Source organism: Hippoglossus stenolepis, chromosome 9 (genome assembly GCF_022539355.2).
Source record: "Hippoglossus stenolepis isolate QCI-W04-F060 chromosome 9, HSTE1.2, whole genome shotgun sequence".
In the NCBI taxonomy this organism is placed as follows: Eukaryota; Metazoa; Chordata; class Actinopteri; order Pleuronectiformes; family Pleuronectidae; genus Hippoglossus; species Hippoglossus stenolepis.
Genome location: NC_061491.1, coordinates 20,696,933 through 20,722,765, shown reverse-complemented (window position 1 = coordinate 20,722,765; position 25,833 = coordinate 20,696,933). Strand labels below are relative to the sequence as shown.

Genomic DNA, 25,833 nt, shown 5'->3' with positions numbered 1-25,833 from the left:
CTGACCATCCAACAAGCAGCACAGAGGGAATGTAAAGACCATTTTGGAGCAGAGGAGCGTGCTGCTGGAAAGTTCTTGGTCCAGAGCCGTTCTGTGTGGAGTTTGCATGTTCTCCCTGAGTTTGTGTGAGTGTTCTTTGGCTTCGTCTCACAGTCCCAAGACATGTACATGGTTAGGATAGTTGACTGTATGAGAGCGTGGATGGTTGTTTGTCGCTGTATGTTGCGATACACTGGCGACCGGTCCAGCGTGTACCCCCTTTTGCCCGCAATCAATAAACGATAAGCGGTATAGATAATGGATGGATGAATGGATCTGACTTGGTTTTAAATCTATAAAAAAAAAAAAAACACACGCACTCACACACAAACAAAAACACACAAAGAACAGCTGCATGAACAAGGACATATCCCTGCAACCATATACACACACAAACACACACATAAACACACACACACACACATTCTGGAGGTCCACTGTGCCCATCTGGTGAACCAACAGTCCAGGTTGGTCTTAATGAGAAATAATGAGCCTTCACTAAATAACAGCTTGGATGGATTTCATCTCCAATTCAGATTTTATTAGAATGTTATTCACAGAGTTACAAAATTCATTTATGTTTCAAGTCTTTCACACCAGTTTTTTTTTTTTTACATCGCTGACTATTGGCACACTTTAACTTCATACAACTAATTTATAGAACAATTAATCATTTTGTTACTTATGGCAGGGTGCAGACAAATCGTTTCCCCAACATCTCCTTGACGAAGACATTACATTTCAAAAACATTTGAACACAGACCTGGATTGAATGGAGCTCAAAGGGGAAAGAGACTCCTGTCTACCCATTTTGACATTCTCTCTAATAAATTAGAGCAATACTGAAATCTCTAGGCTTCAAACAGCTGGCATCGCTGTCAGCAACAACACTAACAACCTCTGTGTGTGTGTGTGTGTGTGTGTGTGTGTGTGTGTGTGTGTGTGTGTGTGTGTGTGTGTGTGTGTGTGTGTGTGTGTGTGTGTGTGTGTGTGTGTGTGTGTGTGTGTTTGGAAAGCGGGTGTCCTACAAAGAGCAGCAGGCATCAAGTCAAAGAATCCAACTGTCCTTGTACGATTTCAAGCTGAAGAAGAGGAAAAAAATGTTATGTTTTTGGAAAACAAGTGCACAAACACACACACACACAAATGAAAAAGGAAAAGTCAGACATTGAAAGAAAAATAATTATAATAAGTATGAGGCAGTGACGCAGGCAGATGTATCTTGTCAGGAAATGTCTGCTAATTAGGATGAAATGAAATATGGCAGAAACACAACGATATACATTTGATTTGCTCTTAAAGCTGACACCACACACACTAAAGAAACTAACCTTGTTGTAGAATTCAAGCAGCTCCTGGTGGTTAAACTCAACAAAGACATTCTCCTGAACCTGGAGAGAGAGCGAGAGAGAGACAGGTACATTTAGAGAGAGTCAGAGATGTGTATGAGAGACTAACTTCTGAGAGCGACGGAGCTGAGGATAAAAACTCAGCGTTAAGAGCACATGCGTAACAGTCATGACCGAGACGTATCCTGTCGGCTTCTTGTGCTTTCTATAAAAACCCTCATTAATTATTGCTGCTCTCTGGCCAGTATGCACTATCCTCTAAGTGTTATCCATCAGGGTGAGTAAAAATACACACAAGGCAAAGTCATTGTCCGCTCACACATGGTGGGGAAACTCGTCACTCCTTCTCCTTTGGGTTTAGGATTCATTTAAAAAAAGTTGCTGCATCAGTTGTAGCCGCACACATCGAAATATGAACACTGAAAATAATTCTGAACGATTTAATGTTTCAGCACTGACATCACAACATAGGGTCTGTGTCATTTGCAATGGTATGTTGATTTTTGACCCCTCTTTATCCTTTCCTAAGTTAAATTAAAAAGATAAACCCTAACAACTTTCTGTATCTGCTGAGATTATATAAGATGCAATATGTGTAAAGGAGTAAAGAAAATTGAGAAAATACTGCAAATACTTCATGTATTCAATGTAATGGAGCAATTTTAAGATTTCTGAAGAATCGTGAACACTGCTCCTGTATTTGTCAGTTTTCAGTGAAGTGACGACAACATGAGTGACAGTTTCTTCTAAGACATTGTATACTGTATCAATATGTGCTTATACTTAGCGTCCCCTGGGAGCCTTGTGCTTTTTTCTCTCTCTCTGAAAAGACTAAAGGCCCCAGAAACTATCAAGAGGAAGCGAGGTTATGCAGAAAACTCATAAGAAACCAAGGGCAACCATCTCTGGACTATTATTATCATCATCGCCATCACTCCGTCAGAAATGAAGGCTGAACAAAAGCCCCAAAAGCGGGCATAATGGCCATCCACTTTATCAACACCCATCATTGAGCAAATAGGTATAATATGTGAAATGCTTAGCACAGAATAAGGACGGGAAGTGACTGTTGATAACAGTGCTGAACTCCTGGAGCTGAGGAGTGAGGAGGAGGAGGAGGAGGAGGAGGAGGAGGAGGGCAGAACAAGGCAGGAGGAAGAGGTTGAAACAGTGAATGAACGACGGATACAAAGAAAGACATAACCAACCAAAAAAAAAGGAAAATCTCTGCTGCGAGTCGTATGTATACTGTCGCGTCTGCAGCTCTCCTCCCTGCAGTTCCGTGCTCGGAGACTAAAATCGGGCTTCGGGGCTTGAAGCGAACTGGTTGGCTGGTTGGATGCGTGGGTGGGTGGGTGGAAGGAGGTCATGTGTCACGGCAAATTAATAACAGAGATATTAATTAGAAGCAACGTTAAGAGTCAATATAGGAGGAGCGCGCAGAGGGAAAATGTTATCTCTTGTCAAAGCTGCGACTCCACAGCACAAGGAGAAGTAGGGCAGCCTTGAATTTAGCTGCAGGAGAAGAAAAAAAGTGCTGCAAGGATAGTTTCTGCAAAACAGGTAATAAAACAACTTATTTAAGGGCTGGTACCAAGTGATCAGAAATGAAGACGTACATTAAAGTGGTTCCACAAGGTGATGAATAATTCTCCAGTATTGTTAGGAAATGTTTTAGGTTAAATGATGAACGATGCCAGCACCTCTGATCTGATTTATGGGTGGAACACCACGCTGTAGTTTATCGATCTCCACTGTGACAAACACTACTACAGTAATGAAGAGAAACCAAGTGGTGCAGAACTACGTCATTTACGTTAAAGGTCTTTAACGAGCTGGGATCACGGAGAAAAAAAAGAAAGAAACACTTGTCCGCCCACTGAGCGGCCGGCCAGACAGAGGTGAGACAGGGGGCAACTGAAAATGCAGCTTCAATATATGTTGTCAATCAAAACCAAGCAAGAATAAAGTGATGAATACAAACCGAAGTGCTACACAACCGTAGAGGATGAAAGTTTGTTTGTGTGCGTCCGTGCTTATGTGAATGTTAAACTGACAGTGTGTGTTTGAGGAGAATTTCCAGGCACTGCTGGGTGTGTGTGTGTGTTAGAAAGAAAAACAGCGTTTTGTCTTGGGAACATATGCACAAGTGTTTGTGCGTGTGTGTGTGTGTGTGTGTGTGTGTGTGTCTGTGTGTGTGTGTGTATGTATGTGTTTGGCCCATCCCATTGTTCCTCAGGGTTGAGATTTTGCCAGGCAGTAACCCAACAAGGCTCTGACAGATCTGGGCTAACACTAATGGGGATAGGATGCATCATCCTCATCATCACAGCTCTATACTACCAGTCCGCGCACACACAGACACACACACATACACACACGCACACACACGCATGTACATAACACTTCTTATCCATCTCAGAGCCAAAATCCTGTGTGTCAGGCTACAGAAAACTGGATTAAAGCATGAAGATAATCATGAATTCACTTGCATGTGCTGTTCCATATGTTCAACTACAGTAGACTATAGTACAATATAGGCTACACACAGAGGGAGGTCCAAAAATGAGACAGAATAAACTAACAAAACATAACATGGTTAAATAAATAAATCTTTCAAACATACGTCATTACTCAAATGTGGGACAATATAGTTTGTTGCAGCTCTTCGTACAAGTACCTTCCAACCAGCTCACTGATATAATTCCCTGGATGAGCTAATGTTCATTACTTAGAAGTAATGACTGGAAGGTTCTTTGAGAGCACACCACACAGAGGAAGACGTCACGACTGACAGAAGAGACTGACTCCAGATTGGTCGAGCCTGTGTATCGGCCGGACCTCGACACCGCAGCTCCACACAACCATCACTACTGACCAACCCAAGATGGCAGCAACTGTATCCAGGGTGATTGAGCTACATTTTCGACAGCAGGAATTGGAGACGTGTCCATACAGTCTATGGTTTTGCCCCATTGAACTTTGTGGGGACATTTCCACATTACCAGTACCAGATCTCAGAAAGTTACACAGCTTGATACTAGACACAGCAGAAACTCCAAAGACAAAGTTGCAGTATAATGAACTACCTTTCAAGTAGAGTGGTGTGAACCCGAACATGTGCACTCCCTCTGAAGCCCAGACAGGAACATCTGGTGTCATAGATTAACAACCTGTAACTGCAGCGCTGGTGTTTACTGGAGACCACTTTTATAAGCTTTCAGAGGTTTTTCTGTTTTTGACTGAACCATTCTGTGCAATTCCGATTGATAACAAAACAACATATTCAACGAGCAGTGCTCTTCTCCCATCGTGTGGCTACAGGTGTCAGTAATGTCAGTTTACATAAGGCCATGGTGTACGGCACCGAGCTGTGGTATTCTCATACCACAAGAAAGTGTGTGAATGGATCTTTGTGGATGCAAAAAGGCACTTTTCATCAATTATTTGCTTCAGCGCAATAAAGCAAAGTTTGGATTTGAAACACTTGTCAAAGCAGTGAAATCTTTTCGTTCCGCTGAGTGCTTCACAAAAACGGAATTTCTTACTTCTCTGCATTAAAAGCAAAGACAGGCAGAGTAGGAATGAGTAAAGGGAGCGAGAGCAGGAGACGACACAGGAGATTGACAAAAACAAAGAGGGGAGGAGAGAAATAGAAAGAGACAAACGATAGAAATGAAAGGCAGCGTTAAAGCCGGAGGAAAGGAGAAACACGGTGACAGAAAAAAGAGCTTAAAGATTAAACATTTGTGATAACTCAAGAAAGTTGAAAGGAAAGAAAAGTCAACCTAAAGCATCTCAAATGCTGAAACTAAAAAAGAATCCACTGTCACAAAGAATGTGTCTTATATCCAGACATTTAACTTCAAACCTGATACAACAACAAAGCTGTCGATAAGCTCACAGTGAGGCAGGGAAGGAGAGAGATGGAACAACACTCCTTTAGAGTCTGTGTGAAACTGCCTGCTGGGTGAAGCAAGCTTAAAATATGCATGAAAAAAGTCCATATCAGACACAAAGTGAAGCAAATCAGGCTCAAGTGTCGACAACAAGCGCAAATCAATCTTCAGCCGAGATACAGTCAAACGATGTGACCTTGTGTGAAAGTTTGTGTCCTGGAGGAACGTAGAGAAGTTTCCGAGTTGGTCTGTAAGTTTGCATTGAGCAGGTCAGGGAAGGTCAACGTTTAAGGATTCAAAAAACAACCGTCATTTTTATTATTATAAAATATTATTATACACTGTGAAAAGAACTGGGGGTAAAATTGAACATCAAATTACAGTTTAGTTAGTTATTCTACAGAGTTTTTTTGTAAATACAAATACAAATACAAACCATTCAGCAATAGGATGTGTACTTTTTGTATTTTTTAGATAGAATTCAATATAATTTGACTCAAGACCATTAAGCAATTAAATAACACTGTTTATAAAAACCTATAATTCCCTGTTGTATTAATTTATTTAGGATCTTTTATTCTATGGTTATAAATTTTAGTCAAAGAAAAAACATAAAAAAAACAACAAAATAACACATTTCTGGGGAATAATGTTTTACAGTGTATGTATGTGTTTTATGGGTTGTACACTTTATTCTGCATATTTTTATTCTTCCTCTCTTCACTGTCTCTTCTTTCATATCTCCCTCTTTTGACTTTTCTGGCTGTGAAGCACATTTTAATTTCCGTGCACAAAGTTCCTGTATAAATAAGTTTTTGCTTACTTGCATGTGGCAGATTATCATATTTTACTAGTCACTGCTGACTCCCTCTTTTAGTCTGAGGCGGCCATTTGTCCAGAAGGAAAGAAGCAGACTGTTAATAGCCCTCCATTAGGAAAACTGCTATGATGTGGGCGCTTTGGTAAATATACAGGAGTAGGAGATAAAAAAAATGTCCAGAATGAATGAATGAACACATCAATGATTACAGAGGTTTGTTTGTTATTGCCAAAGCCCACGCTGTCAGGACCCCTGCTGTGCCCATGCAGTGGTCCCATGCAATGACTGGAAAGACTGTATACATCTCATGGAGCATATTGTCAGTCTGATCACGGGCCTCACCCAGCATGGGCAGGTTCATGTCAGTATGACGGATGGTGCGAAGACTATGCCATGCTTACCCTCATCAACTTCCTGCCCGGCAAACACTGTCAAGTGTGTTTGTAGGAGCATCCAGCCAATCTAGAACATCACAGGAGGGAAATAAAGCCAAGTCCCCTCAGTGGTGGACGAGTGTGTTTCTTCGGTGCTGAGTTTGTTACTTTATACAGAAATTATGTCTCATTCACATTTTGTCTCTAAAAGAAAAAGACAAAGAAAACAGATCTAGATCCTATTGATTATTACACAAAGCGTTAAGCATGTGATTTTTTGACCTGGATAAAACCCACTTGACATCACAAATGGCAGGTTCCAGGTTGGTTTCAAGGTTTCAGTACATGCATTGAATCCACTGAATTCTGGCAGTTCAGAGTATTTAAAATTAAAATTAAATTCGAGCTACACTGCTGTTCTTTCACACACTCCCAATTTGGCGGTCTTCTTGTCAATGCCTCTCTGCTGCCGTGCATAAGTAACGCTGCCTGTCGATTCCGCCCCCTCCACCACCCCAGCATCCACCTGCAGGTTCCTACAGGGGGCCAAAGATATTTACACATCACTCCTCATTAACTCTATTTAATCATGTCTGGGCGAGTGATGGGGTCAGAGCCCAGAAGACAAACTCTATTGACTATGTGCTGCTGCTGTAATAAACATTTCAAATGTGAGTTGTCAGACTGAGATGCAGTTAATCCCCTGCTCACCTAAAACGAATAAATAAACTTTACACGGGTTTGGGAGAATCATCCTGTGTTTTCTGCTTCTGTCAAAATGACACCAGAGCAGCGCAGTATTAAATCAGCCTCAAAGAGAGGGCGAGTGTAATTTTCCGAGCTCAAGTGCTCCACAGAGAGAGAATATGAAAGGCTCTGTGTCACTTTGTAAGTCTTATAGTGAGTTTGTCCGAATGGAGCTCCTCTCGCCGCTGCCTGATCGTTGACTTTTGCCCGACGGAGAAATCTTGACAGTGAAAGACAGAAAGAGGAGGTGAAACGCACGAGAGGCTGAGATGCTGGGTATTTGGCAAACCCTTCACCCCCTACTCTCAATACACACTCATAACAATTACACCCTCCCCTTCTTGGCTGCTTTACTGCAATCTACACACAAGCACACGCACTCACACACACACTTGTCTTTGTTTCATTGGCATCACGACACCTCTTAATTGAAACAAAATCTGCAACCACGGCTGCTACCCTCTTATGTTGCCATGGGTACACACATCTCTACAAAAAGTGACTAATCTGGTTCATGAATTTGTCTGCATGCTTGAACTCTTGTCTGCCTGTTGTTCAGCTTACAAGCAACCACAGTATATGTGTGGCTGCTGTCTGTCAGCCAGCTTACATTACACGCATGTCTGTCAGTCTGTCAGTCTGTCCTCCTCTCCGTCTTTGTGCCAGCCTACATTCACAAGCCTCTCTGGCTGCCTGAGCTTTCTGCTTGGTGCCATCTTAGTGCAGGACGATCAGCAGGGGTTATATTTACTAAGATTTCAGTTTAAAGCCCTCCATGGCAAGGCTTCAAGCTAAACTTACAAAAACACATAAACACTTTACTCTGCAACATGATTACTCAGATGGTCTGTCCCACTGCTCTCTAGTTTTGAACCAGTCTCAAAACAAAGATGGGGACAGTGCTTTTGCTTTTTAACTCTGACATTAAGGGATGGCTTCCCTCCCCCCACTCTCAGAGCTAAGTGTAAACCACTTTTTGATCTTTTAAAAAGCCACTTGTATAAGTTGGCAAGTTTGTTGCTTTGGAAATCAGTTTTTGGTCATTATAGTGTTTTTTATTGTTGAGTGCCCATTTCCATTTCATTTGCCGTTTTCATGCTGTGTACTTTTATGCATTTTGTATTAATAACTGTGAAGCACTTTTTAACTGCTGTTTTGAAAAGTGCTACATAATAAATTTCAATAAAATATAGTTTATGATTATTTTTACGAGGACGCGGAGTGGTGTCACTGAGCGAGCACTCGGGTGACGGCAGAAATAAAACTGCCAGGTAATCTTTATCAAAAACAGGGTGAAATAAACTGGCATCGCATCATCACGGACTTATCTTTTTGAATCAGAGATGAAAATAAGCTCACAATGATGGGAAACCACGTATCTGTCACTCATATGTAAAAGGAACATCTTAATGAGACATTAAGTTATGTTATGTTTAGTGTAATTCAATTTGTGAGCTGTTCAGTCGTCTGTCACAACAGATTCTCTGACGAAGCTGTGTTGTCTAAACACACTCTTTTAACTCCTCGATTAAGATTTTTGTTGTCTGCGTCAGTTCTACATGTGTCCTGTCGCCTCTTTCTATGTCGTGTCTCTGTCCATCTGTCTGTACGTCATCAGCACTGCTGAGGTGAGCCGAGTCTGTAGCCACATGACTCACTGTCGAGGGGGAAAGCAGATGGAGGGAATTGAAGACAGGTCGAAGGTTCAGCTGAGGAGAGAACTGATATGAAATTGGTCTAAAAAATATACCAAGCTTGACTAATGTCTTTCTACTCACACTGACCAAACTTAATGTAGTATACTGTATTATATATGTCCAATAAGTTCTCTAAGTACACTTTAAAAACAAGAAGGGGTTCGTATAATAAGGTAATTACATTATGACCCCCAAAACATTCAAAATGTCATGATCTATTAGAAGCAGCATTTCTCATACTCAGGCATGCGGCTGGGTATTCCCTTAGCCAGTTAGCTCCCAGGCTGTGATGAGTGTGGGTATGTACAGTACCTTATGGCATTTGGACTGGATTTTGTGCAATTTGTGATTCATTTGCAAGTAATACTGATATTAAACCTTCGAAGTGTTTTTAAATCTTCCCCTGTGTGAGATTTATCTTACTTTCATAGTTACTGACGTAAGTAGAACCAATCAAAACTGTAATTTTTACAAACTAATTTTAATAGTTATTTTTAATGGTGAGTAAATAGGGATTTTAAATGTTTTACATTTTATAAAAGTTCAGTGAATTCCACCAAATCTCAACCTGCTTTTCTATGTTCTCCAGGAGATACCACACTTTGATATTAATACTTTTCAGATTAAACCCATGTTCCCTTAACCTGCCTGAAGGTCCAATTAACCAAATCATACCATAGGAAAAAAATGAAATGTAAAACCTGGCAAACTTCATCTGGTGATGCAGATCATCTGATATTACCAAAAAGCCCCCGAAGAGCCAAATGGAGCTTCAGATGAAATTATTTTGGTATTTCCCAGAATGTTTCGCAACCTCCCAGAGAACAGAAATGAACAAACAGCATTTAACTTTGAGTGTAGGTGGAGAGAGCATTAGTAACAGCCAGAGTTTTCCAATAGAGAGAAAGTGACATTTTGTTGTCTGTGGAAGCTCAAGGCAGTAAAAAAATACTATATTCTCTCTGCATCATCCATTGGGGTTTAACCACATAGGATTAACATGATGGAGAGTCTGGAACCTTTGACTTTTATTCACAAAGTTAAACAGAGAAGCCGAACAACTTCTCGTCACTGAAAGTAAAGTGGATTTATAACAATGAACAACTGGCCCTGAAGGTTAATGAATACCTTCAATCATTTTCTTTTAATTAACCCATCCTCAGTATCCCTCTGCTACATGTCAATCTTATAGAATATACCACGGCCAGTAGCTTTACACACAACTGTAAAGTGCCCGTCAACAACAACAAGTAAAAATCAATAGTTCAAAAAAGCAGACCATGTTTAATCTTCCCATGACCCTATGATCCCAGAGTCGTTCAGAAAAACAGCCTGTAGACGCCACACATGCTCTGTGCACTGACGCTGAAAGGGAGGCACCACGAGCTGGTATCCACATCCACAACAGCGCCCTGCAGCCATCGCACAGTGACAGACTTGGAACCTTAAAATGTCAGCCATTCACTAAAAGCCTGTCGACTACAACAAATAAGAGCTGTCAAATCCAAACACTAGAAACTGCCAATCACCTCTGGTATTTATAACGGAAATAAGCAAGAGCTAGATGTGTGTGCGCACGCGAAAAGCCCACACAAACACGCACAAATATATAAAAGAGAAGTGGAGTGGAGAGGAGAGGAGAGGAGAGGAGAGGAGAGGAGAATATCAGACATATGACATACAAGTGATTACATGATGGAAAAGCCTTCATGTACAGTAAGGGGCCTTCATTAGTTTGTAAAGGAGCCAACATGTCACTCAATGTTTCTAATTTCAATGATTTGGAGAAAACACCTGGGAATGAACTGGCCTAGAACATTCCATCAGTCTGAATATTTCATCGCGTTTTCATGAGACCTTTGATAATGCTCTCATTCTATCTAAACTCTGAAAACAGCGGGGAGTAAATAATGGCAGAGAGGAGAGGAGTGTGTGTGCTGCCACACCGGGGGAGACAGTGGAAACTTTGACAACAATCAAAAGAAGAACAAGGAAGACAAAACCAGAAACAAAACAGGGATTTTGATTTGTTTTGTGCTGAGACAGGAGCTGGGAGGAGGACACCGGCTGCAGGCCTGACAGGATGCATTCCAGAAATCATGCCAGGACTAACACATACAAACACACACACACACTGCACATATACTGTACACGCTTGGGCACATTAGCATGCATGGGTGCAAAGGTCTGCACATCCAAAAACACACACACCCTATAATCACGGTCAGAAGGGAGGTTGCGTGAAACACGGTCAAGAGTACACACACACATCCAAACAAAAAACCAAAAGAATTGCATGTGTGTGAATTTTCACTAACACATCAGGTCCCATCAGTATATTTATATTTGTTATACAGTTATATTGATGATGTTTAGATTGTTATTGTCAAGTCTGCTGTCATCTTACTTAAAAATGTATCAATTACTTTATTTTAGCTAGAATCCATAACTTTGAGCAAACTATTTAATCTTAATTCATTATTTCGATCCACCTGTTTGGTAACTTTTATCTTATTATTTCAACTGTTTAATTACTGGTCCTGAAGCCGTTTACATGATCATATCAATATAATGCTTTTCGGTCTTACTTTTACTCACTTGTGTTTATATATATATTATATATCTGATGCAACAGTATTAATAGCTTGAGGCATTTTTAACTTAAAAACTGCCAACAAAGTTGGGAAGAAGTTTCATGACACACGGGAGAAAAGAGCCGAAGCGCAGTCTGCAGATTAATTAATATACTGTAGGTGTCCTGCTGCCTTCACAGGGCTGCAGGGAATTAATGACCTCAAGAGGCTTTTCCATACAGTACAAAGCAGCTGTGGACAACACAGGCTGCTCAGGATCAATATTAATCAATGCAGACTACTTTACTGCTTTAGTCGTACAAAGCCTTATATATTTTAAGGAGATTAAGTGCCAGCAGAGTGACACAGCTTCAGAAACGTGAAGAGTGATGCATGAGTTGACCCATAACCAACAGGTGAATTTAGTAATTGAGTTCAAATGTCTCTACTGTGGGATCAATAAAGGATTACCTTATTTATTTATTTATTATCTTATCAATATGCTGTGATTACAGTCGCCCACCTTAGTTTGATAACTTTAACTTATTTTTTCAACTGTCTATTTCAACGTTTAGCTAACTGACACTTGTTTATTAGTAATTTAGTCAGATACTTAAACTGTTAAATTTAAAGTGGTAGCCTCCTCAACTATGTCAATTTGCAGATTACTTTCACCCATTACTTTTAGCTAACTATTCAAACTGTTCATCCATTTCTTTCTCCTTACCATTTAACCTGCTCTACTTACTTGCTAACAATTTGTCATGCACTCTCGATTGCAACCTGTGATGTTCATATGTTACACCTGACTCAGTTTGACGGGCTCCCTACACGGTATTAAATTTACTGGTCAATTACTTGACATTTCGTGTACCACCTGGCAACTGTAGCCAGTTGGGAACCATCGCACAAACACACATAAATCACAAGCTTGTCGATGCATATACCTCGACACATTGCTACCGGTCTGTGACCTCCAAACACACACCTTGCTGTTTCAACAATCATTCCCCTCAGGCTATGAATGAATGGGCATGAGTGGAGGTCTTCCCCTGTCTCCCTCTACCTGCTGAGGAAATTCTGTTTCCCTGTCCCTCTCTCATCTTCTAGTCTTCTCTCGTTGGCAAGATACATCGCCCTCTCTTGATATAATCCCTCACTTAATCTCCGTAACTTGCCTCAACTCCCGTCTCCCCCTGCATTAAGTGGCACCTTGTTATAAACAGCCCATCAGTGAGCTGTCTATCCGTAACCCGGCTGTGGACTGACATTTATTAAGACTCAGCTTTGCCTGAAGTCTCCTCGCCTCTGTCTGCATCCCCACATGAATACAGAGAACCAATTACAGGAACAACAGGGCATATGTCTACATGCTCCAAGAGGCAAGGCCACTAACCAACACACATAACAGAGGCAGTAGACGGATGGAGGGATGGTGGTAGGAAGAGAAGCAGGCCGAAAGAAGAGGAGAGGTTTTGAATTTATCCCACCAATAGTCAAGTCTAGGAAAAGCTCCTTGGAGGAACACAATGCTAAGTGCAAACTTTTGACGAAAGAAAAGCACTGCCTCTGTGCTTAACGGGTGCGGTAACACAGGAGGATATAACAAATTTTCTAAACAAACACCTTTATTTAAGACATTAAATGCACGAGACACTCTGCACAAATCAAAATGTGCAGCAAAATCTAATTCGACAATTATGAAGCTTGACATTTAGCAGCAGCAGGAGGTAGCTACCAGGGCTAAACAAATAACTTCCTTGATGGCGGGCTGAATAGGTCAATGGCTATTTTGCCTATTGGTTTTGTCTCTCAGGGATGAGGTCACCAATGTCCTGTTCATGCTCTCTGAGTCTGTGTGTTTGTTCATTATTTGTTTGCATATGTGTACCGTCCCAATCAGAATCCACCACATCCTGTGTTGTGGTTTAGAGACAATGGGAACACGAACAGGCTTCCACCAGAAGCTTATTCATACCGCTGCCACATCCGCCTCTTGAACCTTCCCATGCAAGACACGGTGCGACGCTCACTGATGATGATCTGCATGTGAGAAATCCATTCAGCAATTAATCACTGTGAGACAGGAAGTCTTCTCTTAAGAAGAAAGAAACCCGTTTTAGGTATGAAATCAGTAACACCGCCGGCTTCCTGAGTCTGTTGGAGTAATTAATTTTTGTCTTTCATACACAGGCCTCCGTTCTGGAAAAACTCCAAGTTGACTTAGGACAGAATTGTTATTAATAGAGCTCAAATGTTTGCATGCGGTATGTGGCCTGTGGCACACAATCTATCAGCAGCAGAGCATTCAGAAGGTGAGAGACTGTTTACCAAAACATGTCACTCAGCTGTCACATTATCTCACCCATGACATGGAAGGAATTCTCTATTATGGGCACCTGAGCTATTTACAGTCATTTTTACAAAGTAGCTAGAGTCATGACGCTCGCAAAAGTGTCCCCCGAGAGTCGTTCTTTATGCTTCGAAAATCTTACCAAGTGGGAAAAAATGGTCCCGTCAGCCTTGTTTGCATCTGGAGTGAAAGACTTAATACAACAAATAAAGCTACTTTGGGCTGTTTATCGGCTAAAAGATTAGCCCCAGAGCTAACCACCTTGAAATAATGCGTTGATAATCTGTTCTACCCATTTTGCCAACATTAATGCCTCATGTCTGATTTCTATGCTACGTAACACATTCAAATGCTATATATACTGTACTTGCCTTTTTTGGTAACTCGACTGCTTATTACCGCTGCCGAGGAGGTTATGTTTGGCACTGGTTGGTTTGATTGTTTGCTTGTATGTCAGCAGGATTATGCAACAAGTACTGAGTGGCAAAATTGGTGGAAGGACGGAGAAAGAGCCAAGAAAGAAGGATTTTTTTCATCACTTTCTTAAACATTGCGAGATTTTTACAGATTGCCCAGGGAATAATGCATGAATCTTGATGAAAAATAAAATAATCTGCAATTTGGTTTGGTTTGATTGAATTTAAGTGGACGGTTGGGTGATGGTGGAGATGTGGGACTAACTGAGTCCCCTTCTAGTATTCACTATGGAGTAATGCAGAAAACGCGATATTAAAAAATACTATTTAATCTTGAATTAGAAGGGAAATGATTGACTCAGGGTTTGTGGTAAAGTCCCCTCACACAGGGGGTTTCATCTACGTCACCTGATTACACCTCCTTTCCAGACTATATGGGCATTTACAAAGTGTGCATGATTGACAGCTCCCTCGTGCACCTATTTATACAGGTCTCATTAGCGTCAGTTAGCCCGATGAGAGGTCTAATACGCCACAGTAATTGAGAACACATGTGTGTCTGTGCACGGCCTTTAACAGTGAGAAGGGAAACACTTTTCTCTTATCACTCCATCAAGCTTGTTAAAAGGTACAACGGGTATAAACAAGGGAAAACGACAGTTCATTAGTGATGCTACACATGGGTGTAAAACTGGTTTCATTCAGATAGTTGATAGGAAATGATACGAATGTCAAGTAAAAGTAATAAACAAAACACCCTGGAACAATGCAATGCACAAAATAATTTAAAAATGAAACAAAGATATATAATTAATAAACAATCCCATGCCTCACATACATTATCTACGCTGTTTATCCTTTAAGGGTCATGGAGGTGGTGGTTTGGGCCAATCCCAGTTGACAACAGGTGAGGTAAACCCTGGCCAGTCACCAACCACTCACTCACATTCAAACTTACAAAACAATTTAAAATCTCTAGCCCCAATCTGCATGCGTGGAAGTACCCACTCCACACAGAAGGACCCTGGGATTCAAACCAAAGAACATTCTTGTTTCTTGCCACTGTACCACCGTGCAGCTCTGATCAACAAATCAAAAATCATTAAAATGAGAGCAAATAATAGACCTCTTTCACATGAGACATTAGGACTTATGGCAGGAAAACCACTGGTGTAACTTATAACATTAGTGATGGATCCATTCATAAACAGCACAACATATGGGCCTTGGAACTGAGAAACTTAAATTTGATGCAGCGATCATTAATGTTAGTACAGCTACAGATAATGTCATGTCGAAAATGTTTGCTATAAAACTGGCCAAATGACGGTTATATTCTATAAAGCTTGATGAGAGGGGACAGAGTGAGGGACACACGGACAGAGAGGAAGACAAAGAGAGGCAGCAACATGGTGCCGAAGACGAGTCAACAGAGCGGCCTCTGCTGGGGGTCATTTGTCAGGTCATTAGGTTCCACAGTTAATGAAATAAAAGAACAATAAAGAATCGCTCTGTCCTGTCCAACACAGAGAGTTGTTGTTTCAGTGTGGAGTGTCCTCTTTCACCCACCACTTCCCATCCTACACACATGAATATCCCCACCCACCCACACAAGCGCTCTTTCTCTCTCTCTCTCTCTCTCCGTCACTGCCTTTCTCTCGCATGTGCATGCACACACACATGCACACAACTTACAGTGTCTAGGTGGGCAAGGGTGGGATTTTCACACGCCTCGCTCCCCAGAGCCCATTCAATACAGTACCCAGCATGACAGCTTGACATACACACAAAGCCTGGGATTGTCTGCACCCAGTGGGCCACTCACTGAACTAGAATGACAGAAATACACTGAGGCACAGAATGATGTAGATACATAATACAAAGACTCACTAGTGACATGCCTGAACACACACACACACACACACAAAGACACACTTAATGCATTTTAAGCTATATTTCTGAGAAGCACAGGCCTGTAAAGCCGACTCTATAGAACAAATACATACATTAAAAAGGTCACTGCCCGATTAGTCTTAACTGACATATTAGAAATCCAAAGACTTCATTCGTTTGTTGGTTTGTTTGTTTGTGAGCAAGATTACACATAAACGACTGAACAGATTTCCACGAAAATTGTGGGAGGATGTTGATGATTCAGGGAAGAGCCCATCAAATTTGCGTGCAGATCAGGATCAGGGCATGGAGTTTATTTTACATTATTTATCACTTTCTTTAACATTGTGAGCGTTTTTCAACATCTTCATTGGAACCGATATTTATCAGTGTGTGAAATGTGGTGCGGCTTAATTGAAATTAAGTGGACTGCTGGGCCTTGACGGAGGTTTGTGCTCTACTGAGTGTGGTTCTAGTTTACTAAGTGTGAAGTGAATAACTGAATTCTGAAGAACTTGACTTACAGTGAACTCAAAACCTCACTCTTCAGTTGGAGTGCTCTGGGTTGTACTCATGTAATGTGTTTTGTTCCAAGCTGCAAAAAAAAAGAGCCATAACTGTATAAATATCACTTTGATCAAACCTGCATTCAAGCTTTTAAAATGCAGTTTGATGAAAGTTCATCTGTTCTATTTCGACTGCCCTCCTGCGGTGTAATGAAGGGAAGGCGTGTTTGAGGCATTTTGAAAAGTTAATTCATAAATAATAGCCAAGGCCACCGTGGACTTAACAGAAATAAACATTTGAAAGCCACTTACTGTTCTCTGAATAAAATATTCTGTCCTGCTTACTTTTCTAAGCACAGCAGTAATATAAATATACAGAAGATAAATGGGGCCTGAGAAGCAAATGACAATTAACTAGTCATTAGTTATATAATTCACTTCTTAGGTGCTATATATTCCTTTAAAATGTGCACACATTTCACTTTTAATATTGTGTCTGATTTGTGCTGCTTGTTGTAGGACCAGGCTTTTCTCTTTTTTTCAACCCAAATATAACCAAGGTCTCCTTTGTTCTCATTCTCTCCCCGTCTTCCTCTTTTCTCTTTCAAGTCAGGCAACACCAGTATTCAGTCTTATAACACACAGCCTTTGTCAAGTACATTCCCTTCTCCCCTATATCTAATTCTATGTATGTGCACAGCTCTGCAGTAAACAGCTCATGCACTTGGCCTTTTTTCTTTTTTTACTGGAAGCAAAGTGAAAGTGTGAAAACAATACGGGATGACTCAAAAACTCTAAACGCAAATAAGACAAAACAAGTGTTGGATCGAATATATCATCAAAATGAAATTCATATCAACCAAACTGTATTACGAGTATAGACAAGCAGCCAAAGTAGTTACACAGTCACTCATCCTCTGCAGAAAGACAGCATCACCACTATGAAATCAACAACTGGATCCCATAGAAAGTAAAGAGGTAAATGGACCATACTGCATCTCGTCTTAACAACCACAACTAAGTGTTTTACAGTACAAGTCACATTTTAACCACTCACACACACACACACACACACACTCACACACTCACACACTCACACACTCACACACACTCACACACTCACACACTCACACACTCACACACACACTCACACACTCACACACACACACACACACACACACACACACACACACACACACACACACACACAGCTTCTCCTTCACATATACACTTATATACTGATTTTGAATTTGGGGATCAGTATCTTTTGGCTGTCGCGGGTGCGGAGGCATACAAAGTATAATAGATAATATCAGTTAGCCCAACAGTAAATAAACAGTTGTTTTGAACATTATCGCAACTGATTGCTTAGAATAGCAATGTTCATTTGGTTAGTTAGAGCTAAATTGATTGCGGAAAAACAAAACAATAACCAATAGCAGGTGCAGTGAGTGGAACTATAGGGCACCTTGGGTTATTTTCTGTCATCATTGTACAAATGCTACAAAATGTAAGTAATCTAAGATGCAACACGATTATTTTGGCCACAAAACTAATTTCTGAAGGCACCAAAACACCGCAGGAAATTATTGGTATATATCGGACATGTTGAGAGTGCTGGGGTGATACGGCATTAAAAAATAAAGTTAACTAATGAGTGTTTAAACACCCACTCTGCCATCTAACACATGTTGTAAATTTTAAATTGCAGAATAACACTGGGTCTCCCGGATTTTTGTATAATGACCACGTTGGAAAGCGAATCTACACCTGAGTTTTAATTGAGCATTTTTTTAAATGAGTCAAAGTAGCAGCGTGTGGGTACAAAAGTTCAATGTGGACACCAAGATAAACACAAGCAAAGGGAAACATTTGCCAGCCAATAAAATGAGGCTGTGGGTTTTCACTGGTCTCAAGATAAAGGCATACTAAACATACCAAACCAGAAGAAGAAAATATTCTCATGGCTTCCACACTTAGGCTTTTGAATATATTGTTATTCTGGGTGAATGTCAAGCAACAATTTGGGATAAATCTGGCTCACATTTTGCAGGGGAGGATGCGTGCATTGGTTCTGCTTCAGATCATGGTACAATCTGTGCTCGGCCTGTGAGCTAACGGACACTGACTGGAACTACCGCACCATCGCCGTATCCTCCATTCTGACCCCTCTCTGGTGAGCAGCCCCGACTCTAATCAGAAACACTTCTATGCAACACACACACAAAAAAACCATAGACATGCACACAACCAAGTTTTATAGGCGCTGGAGGGATTTTTTTGGGACCGGTGCCACTTCTGAACTTTGATGACAAATACTCTATGACCAACTACTCTCCTCCCGCTCCCCTGAACTTCCCTCTGGTGAGGTATGAGCCACATTATTATTCAACCACATGGGAATCTCCCCCGTTCCTGGAGGAAAATATGACAGCTCCTCAGGCCCTCGGCCCTCCTCTTCCCCCCGCTGTGGTCAGTGTTGAATAGAAACACAGCCTGGTTCTGATCAGCCTTTAAGTCGGCACGTCTGCAATGCGTCATCTGCTATATGCTGTGGTGGCTGCTTTCTCAGTGGCCTCACCCTCTATAAGCTTAAACCAATACAGGAGGGAAAAAAGCACTTCTTCTCGTTGATTTGATTCATTGCCAATTCTTCATATAAACGAGTATTCATGGTGCCGGAAAATTATTGCAATAATCAAAAATTCAAGGGTTTGGCCATGAGCATTTAACTCTAAAAAAAACACTGTGCGTCGGTTTGGGCTGGAGGATTTTTTTCGCTCGGTCATTTTCTCTAATAACTGTACTCACATTGAACATCATCAGCCAGGTTGGATGACAGATTCAGCCAGCATCGCCCTGAGCTGAGCCAACGGCAGCGAGGAGAGTGACACACATCACGCCATGTACAAAACAGAATCTAGGGCACTTTCTTTTTAGACGATTCACAGATATTCATTGATGTATCACATCAAAAACATCCCTAACCACTTTATATATAATACATGTATTTTGCACTTACTCTATTGCAGTGCATTTTTAATACTCCGCCTGACACATCCAATCAACTTTAGTAAAATTCCCCTACTGAAGCCCAGTGCGTGATCCATGACTGATAACTGCTCATAATAAAAGGAAAGACACGCAGGAGTCTTCATGGATTTCCGATGAAACCCCTCCATTTGGCACGGAGGAAAGGAAGTGGTGCAAGCCATTAATCTTTGCCTACATCAAACAGGTCCCCCAACCACCTAAGCTTGTCTTAATCTGACAAACAGTCACAGTTCATGACTATTTCATTGATGTATGAACCTGAAAACAAAAGCCTCCAGAGGCTCGCTGAATCAGAGCACACCCCATAAAGAGACAAGGCTCAGACATCTGCTCATCATCGTAACAGGAATCCTGAGGTTTCAGCCCCTGTAGTGAATTTGTGTAATGTGAGAAAAAGAATATTAAATGCACCTTACTCCCACCTCATTCCAAATCTGTCACTCTTACTTCGGACACTTAGACTTCACGCTGCTTTCACACATGCACTGAACTTCAGATAATCTCCCCTGAAATTATCTGAAGCTGTTGTATGTGAGAATGCAAATGGGTCAGTTGCTGCAGACGTTCTCCAAAGTTTCAGCCCCCTAGTTTAAACGCTGGATAATGTCAGGATGAGTCCATGTGAGGACACAGCAGGATTTTGTTGTTAGCCCCCCCCTCACATGAACACTCTGGATATTTTCCTGTTGCTGTGAGTAGAAATGAAACGGTATGAATCAGGGTGGCCCCGCTGGCCCCCCCTTAGCAGCGCCACTGCATCAAGGCGCATTACTCAACAAGTGACTCTGCTCCTCTGCTCTTTTCGAATCACTCAAATGTAGAACTGATCTTTATAACAGCCTGCTGAATTCATATTTATGTTCCTGGATAAATGGGGCGTCGCTTCATCTGCAACAATGAAGCGTTGCGTCACAATCTGCGGGAAGAACCTGTCTGCAGAAGTGTGTGTGTGTGTGTGTGTGTGTGTGTGTGTGTGTGTGTGTGTGTGTGTGTGTGTGTGTGTGTGTGTGTGTGTGTGTGTGTGTGTGGTGTGTTCTGCTCATCTCTGTCGCAAAATGACAATCACATTTGTTCAGTTATTAATCGAATAACTTTTTTTCAATGTGTTTAAATACGTGTCTCATAAACTCTCGAGTCTCTAGTTGTGAGCGCGTCTGTCCGGAGAATTTCCTGCTTTGTTCCTCATATGCAAAAGGCAAACTCAGGGGAATCTCTACACCTGATTGTCAGGAGACTTTCTGAAGTTCAGGTCTGAAAACCCTTTTATGACTATGAGATTCTCAAAAAGAAGTTGTGCATTGTTGGGAAGTTTCTCCATATAAGAAAGTCAGCTCAGTGACAGATTAACAAGAGTGTAATCTAATTTTTCAGCATCAGGTAGTGTCTTTGAAAGGTAAGGGAGATAACTGCAGAAGAGCCTGTCTGCACCTGACCTCCTTTTCAGCATTTACTACCAAAAAAAGGCAAATGACAAACTGGAGTATCTGAATGTTGTAAACAACATTAAATACAGAGGAAAAAAGGGCCAAGACAGAGCAAAAGGGAGGATTAGAAAAGAGAGAAGACAAAACTGAAAGGGGGGGGGGCAAAGAGAGAAGCCTTAAGATGAGCAATTTCATTTTGCGAGTGAAGCAGGCGAGTTACGTTAATCCATTTCATAGTCACCCACCACACCACCCTTCATCTGTGGTCGGTGGGAGTGGCAGGGGCTGGGCTGGCCTAGATACATGCAAAATGAATAAAGCCATAATATCCTTTGATACAAGTCTTTGAAAGCTCCCAGCAGCATCTGTTCCTACTTTTAATCTGGTTAGGGTGTTTCTCTAAATACAGCCAAATATTATCATCATCAGCAGGCGTTACGGATGCGAGGATGTGACATGATCAATGGAAGGGGCTAATTCGGCGGAAAATAATATCAATAATCCCAATTTCTCGGTTACATGTTAAACTCCATCAAAGACTATGAGATGAATGCAGCGGAACCTGGGGAAAAAATATGGTGATAACACAACGGTGTAGATTAACAATAAAGTAACTGACTTGTGTGTATCACTGTGCGAGCAGAGGTTTCATACTTGGCTCCCACTGTGTTCTCTGTCTCCAGCAATCTGTCCTGTGTGGCCTATTTAGCTCAACCGACATCCGGCATCTGAAAACGACCAGACCTCAAAGTGTGCGATGCTTCTCCCCGCGCTCGTCATTACCATGTTTGTTTATCTTCTGCTCGCTCCCACAGAGGAACACCCAGCCTTGTTAAGGAGATAGAAGAAAGCTTTAAAAGTGGAAATAAGGCATACATTTCAGCCCGGTCCCAAGACGACGAGTGGTACCGAGCTATTTCCATAATGGTAGCTTAACGGGGAGCTAGCCGGCTGAGCGAGGGGCACGTCGCCCTCATTAAGGCACTCGCTCAGGAACAGATTAGCGCTTCATTAACATACAGAGAGAATCGGGGGAAATTACCACTCTCCATTTCACAGTCTGAAAGGCAGGCAAAGACCGGAGTTAGAGATAAGTGGTGGGGAAAAGATGGACCCAATTTGGGGAAAGATAAAAATCGATGTACGGTATAAAACTTGCTATTAAGGCATCCTGGCTGTCTCTGACGGTGAATGTGCAAGACGGAGTTACCCCTGTCTGGCTGTATTGCTTGTCCATTCTTTCTGTTTTCACAACCTCTGTCACTCATCTACAAACCAACTGCTCCTTGATTATTAGAAAGAAGCCTCCCTGGTCTATATCAGTCTTTATTTACCGATACCATAAGTCCCCAGTACCATCAGCATCAATAAAACTAGACTTCCCTCGTCATAATTACCGTGCTGGTCAAGGGGAAGGAGACCCAGCACGACATTGTGCTGAACAATGACCTGGCTTCTGAGGAGTTGCTGGCAGGGCAGGTCATACTGAAGCTTTAAATCCAAAGGTTAATGTATAGTAAGCTCACTTAAACTATACTAAGAATGCACAAAAGAAGATGATGTCATACTCATTTAACTTTAGCAATAGCGTAATAGTATAGACTGCATTTGAAAATGAATGTTGAGTCTCCATTTCCTGCCATTGTACAAACATGAAGTCAAACTATGCCCGATAATGGGGCTACCATCTTTGTGGAGCCGCAGTATCAAGGTCTCACCAATACACACACTCGACCAATCACGAGTCAGTCTCAGCTGTCAATCATAACCTTTCAATGCGTTTTTAGACCATCCAATAACTAATTAAAACCGAACTTAATGGATTATGAGCATTTGAGCATACATCCATGTGATACGAACTACCTAAATGATAGAGTCCATCTTTGAGAAAAATGTTTTCAACTTGAAACTTTTTTAGTTTGCTAAATGTCACATTCACTAACATGGAGGAGGAATTAAGGACTTTTACTGCAGCCAGCCACCAGGGGGCAAGCAAAGTGATTTGGTTTCACTATTGGAGGGTTGTCTTTATGTACAGTCTATGTGTGATGGCTGCAACTCCATTGACTCCAATGGAGTAGGCGTTTTTTTTTTAAAACTATTCTGAAACCAGACATTGAGTGGTCTCAATCTTTTGGATTCACTTTTGGGAAGCTGTTCTGTCCGACATCTTTGTATATAGACATTGGTGTGAATATTATTAGCACCATCCGTTAGCCGGCCCTTCACCTCCTCGCTGAAGTGCTTAACCTTTAGATTTATTGGGGCCTAATTAGTGAATCTATCCGTCATAGGCCAGCAGAAATATCCTGACCCTCAACGGAACAACCAAAACTTAACAAGTGTTTAATTATGAACTGTACCTTCGAAAGGACATTTGCATGAGGCAAAAATGAACTTCTCCAACCTCCTTGTCTTGTGAATTTTCTGCACTTGTGTCCTGATGTTTCTGACCCTCACAAGACTACAAATTTTAACCTTTCCAAGACGCATAATTACGGAGACACCTGCCAGACGCTGCCCAATTAACATTCAGAGGTTTTGAACTTGTCCTGCAACTTCCTACATCGTATCCTGAATGCTCATATCGCCAAACATAACTAAAAATCTAACTATTTTGACCTTCTCTGTGGTCAAATCAGTGAAATGCTTTGCAGCTAGAATCTGACAAATAAAAAGAAAACCATAGGAAACCGATACACTAATATATTTTCTTGTTTCTTTGCCCCACAGCTTTTATTAAATAAAATTGTTACCACCTAGTGATGCAAAATGTTTATTTCCCTCTGTCTGGCGGTATGCTAATGACGTCTTGTCTTTCTCTTTCCTGGATTCTTGGAGGGAGGCTGATTATCTCAAGGTTGGAAGGGTTATTATTAGACACACAATGCTCGCCGACAGTGGCCAGGAGGCACTCAGACTAAACAATGGGCTCCAGACAAATGCGAAGAAAAAAAAAAGAATATGCATCAAGGCTCCGTGAACTCAAGATTGTTGCAGCAACATTAACTTTACAGGTAGTCATCTTACACTGGAAAATATCTGGAGTGGCAATATTTTTTCTCCTGGAAATGTTTCCCTTGACACATGTTTTATTGCAGCCTGAACTAAGAAAAAACATAAGCATATAACGAGAAGACATAAGTCTGCAGCTTTACTGGACTGAGATTTGTGGAAGCAGTGCAATATCACACCCGAAGCTTTTCTCTCTGACAGGTCCTTTAGAAATGTCCTCTGTAAATGTGCATAATAAAAAAAATGCACCATCTATTATGAATAAAATCATTATTTTAAAGGGAAAAGTATAACAAAGGTTTGGAGAATTCTGCAAGACTGACGCAGATCATGTTGCTCATAAAAAAAAAATCAACATTTTTTTCACTTCAAAATCTACAATCCACTCTGAATTTAAACGTTTTATATTAAAAACCAGATTAACAAACCTCACAGCCTTGTCCCTTGGTATTTTGGAACCACTTCTCTCCACAAACTACATGTGTACCGCTTCTGAACTATGCTGCTCTGTGTGCTAGTTTTTTGGTTTATTTATGGAGCGCCATGTACAACACAACTGTTGAGCCAGAGTTAGCTGTAAAGCTAATATACACAACCACAATATACTACCGCTATTTTAAAATAAGATAAGATAAGACTTCTTCCCGAAGGAAATTCTTGTGCCGGCTTGCTCCAACACAATGCAAAACAATATAAAGTAGAACAGAATACAATTGTGCGTATACCGAGTAATGCAGAACCAGTGCCTATAGATATCGATAGAAATGAGACTATCTACAGTGGCAGTGAGTAGAAATGAAATGATAAAGGAGTAAGTGATGTGGTATACTGCAACATATATTGAAATATTGCACATTATATTGAATGAATGTGATGAACAAAAACAGTTATATTACACAAAGTGCACGTGAATGGTGTTATTGCACATGAAAAATAAATAAGCAGCATTATATTGCACAAGACACAAATTTGTATGTTGTTGGAACCATTTCTAATTTGCCTTTAACTATGAAGCATTACATTTTCTACTCACACATGAATGAATGAACTACAGTTCTCATGCAGAGCTGCTGCTGCCCTCTCTTTAAAACACCTGTACAGCAGCAGGCCAGCGTGGCTCGAGACTGGGTTGAATAATCAATGAACCACACAGGCAGGACCTCGGCTGGCGGTGGGAACACTGAGGCATAATGAGCTCAACTTGTGCTGTGAGATTCAGTCACATGTGAAACAGTCACCTCTTATTAGCCTGCTACATATCGAGGTGTCAGAGTCGCGCATGGAGCTGTAAATTGAGGTGAGTGCAAGAAAATCACACTAGCTTGTAACCTTGTTGTGTAGAATTAAAGGGAAAAGTTCCACATTTTGGGGAAAGGCACTTTGCTTTTTGAGGATTTGGTTGGAACCTTGCTATGACAACAATATAAAAAGGTCCACTTGGGATACTGTTATCCAATCTATAATTTATATTAAAGAATAAAACTAAATACGTGTATTCAAGACTGTTCTCATCTGGTTGAAAACAGACATTTACCAGCCGATCATATCTGACACGTGGGTCCTTCCATCTCAACTATTTACAACAAATTTTCAAACAGGAATGATTTGGAAAAATTGACTAAACTGACTAATGCTCACATGAGAACAAATCACTCAACAAATAATGTGTCATAA

At 41.1% G+C, this 25,833-nt stretch overlaps 1 protein-coding gene across 1 annotated transcript in view; it reads right to left on the bottom strand.

Moving 5' to 3' along the window:
- Window positions 1–545: 545 nt before the first annotated feature.
- commd10 (COMM domain containing 10) overlaps window positions 546–25,833 on the bottom strand; it is a 56,856-nt gene continuing 31,568 nt past the window's right edge. The window contains exons 6-7 of the mRNA XM_035166829.2: window positions 1,371–1,430; window positions 546–1,121 (exon numbers count right to left, since the gene is read on the bottom strand). Coding sequence (XP_035022720.1) covers window positions 1,083–1,121; window positions 1,371–1,430 — 99 coding nt within the window. The 3' untranslated portion in view covers window positions 546–1,082. The remainder of the gene's footprint in view (window positions 1,122–1,370; window positions 1,431–25,833) is intronic.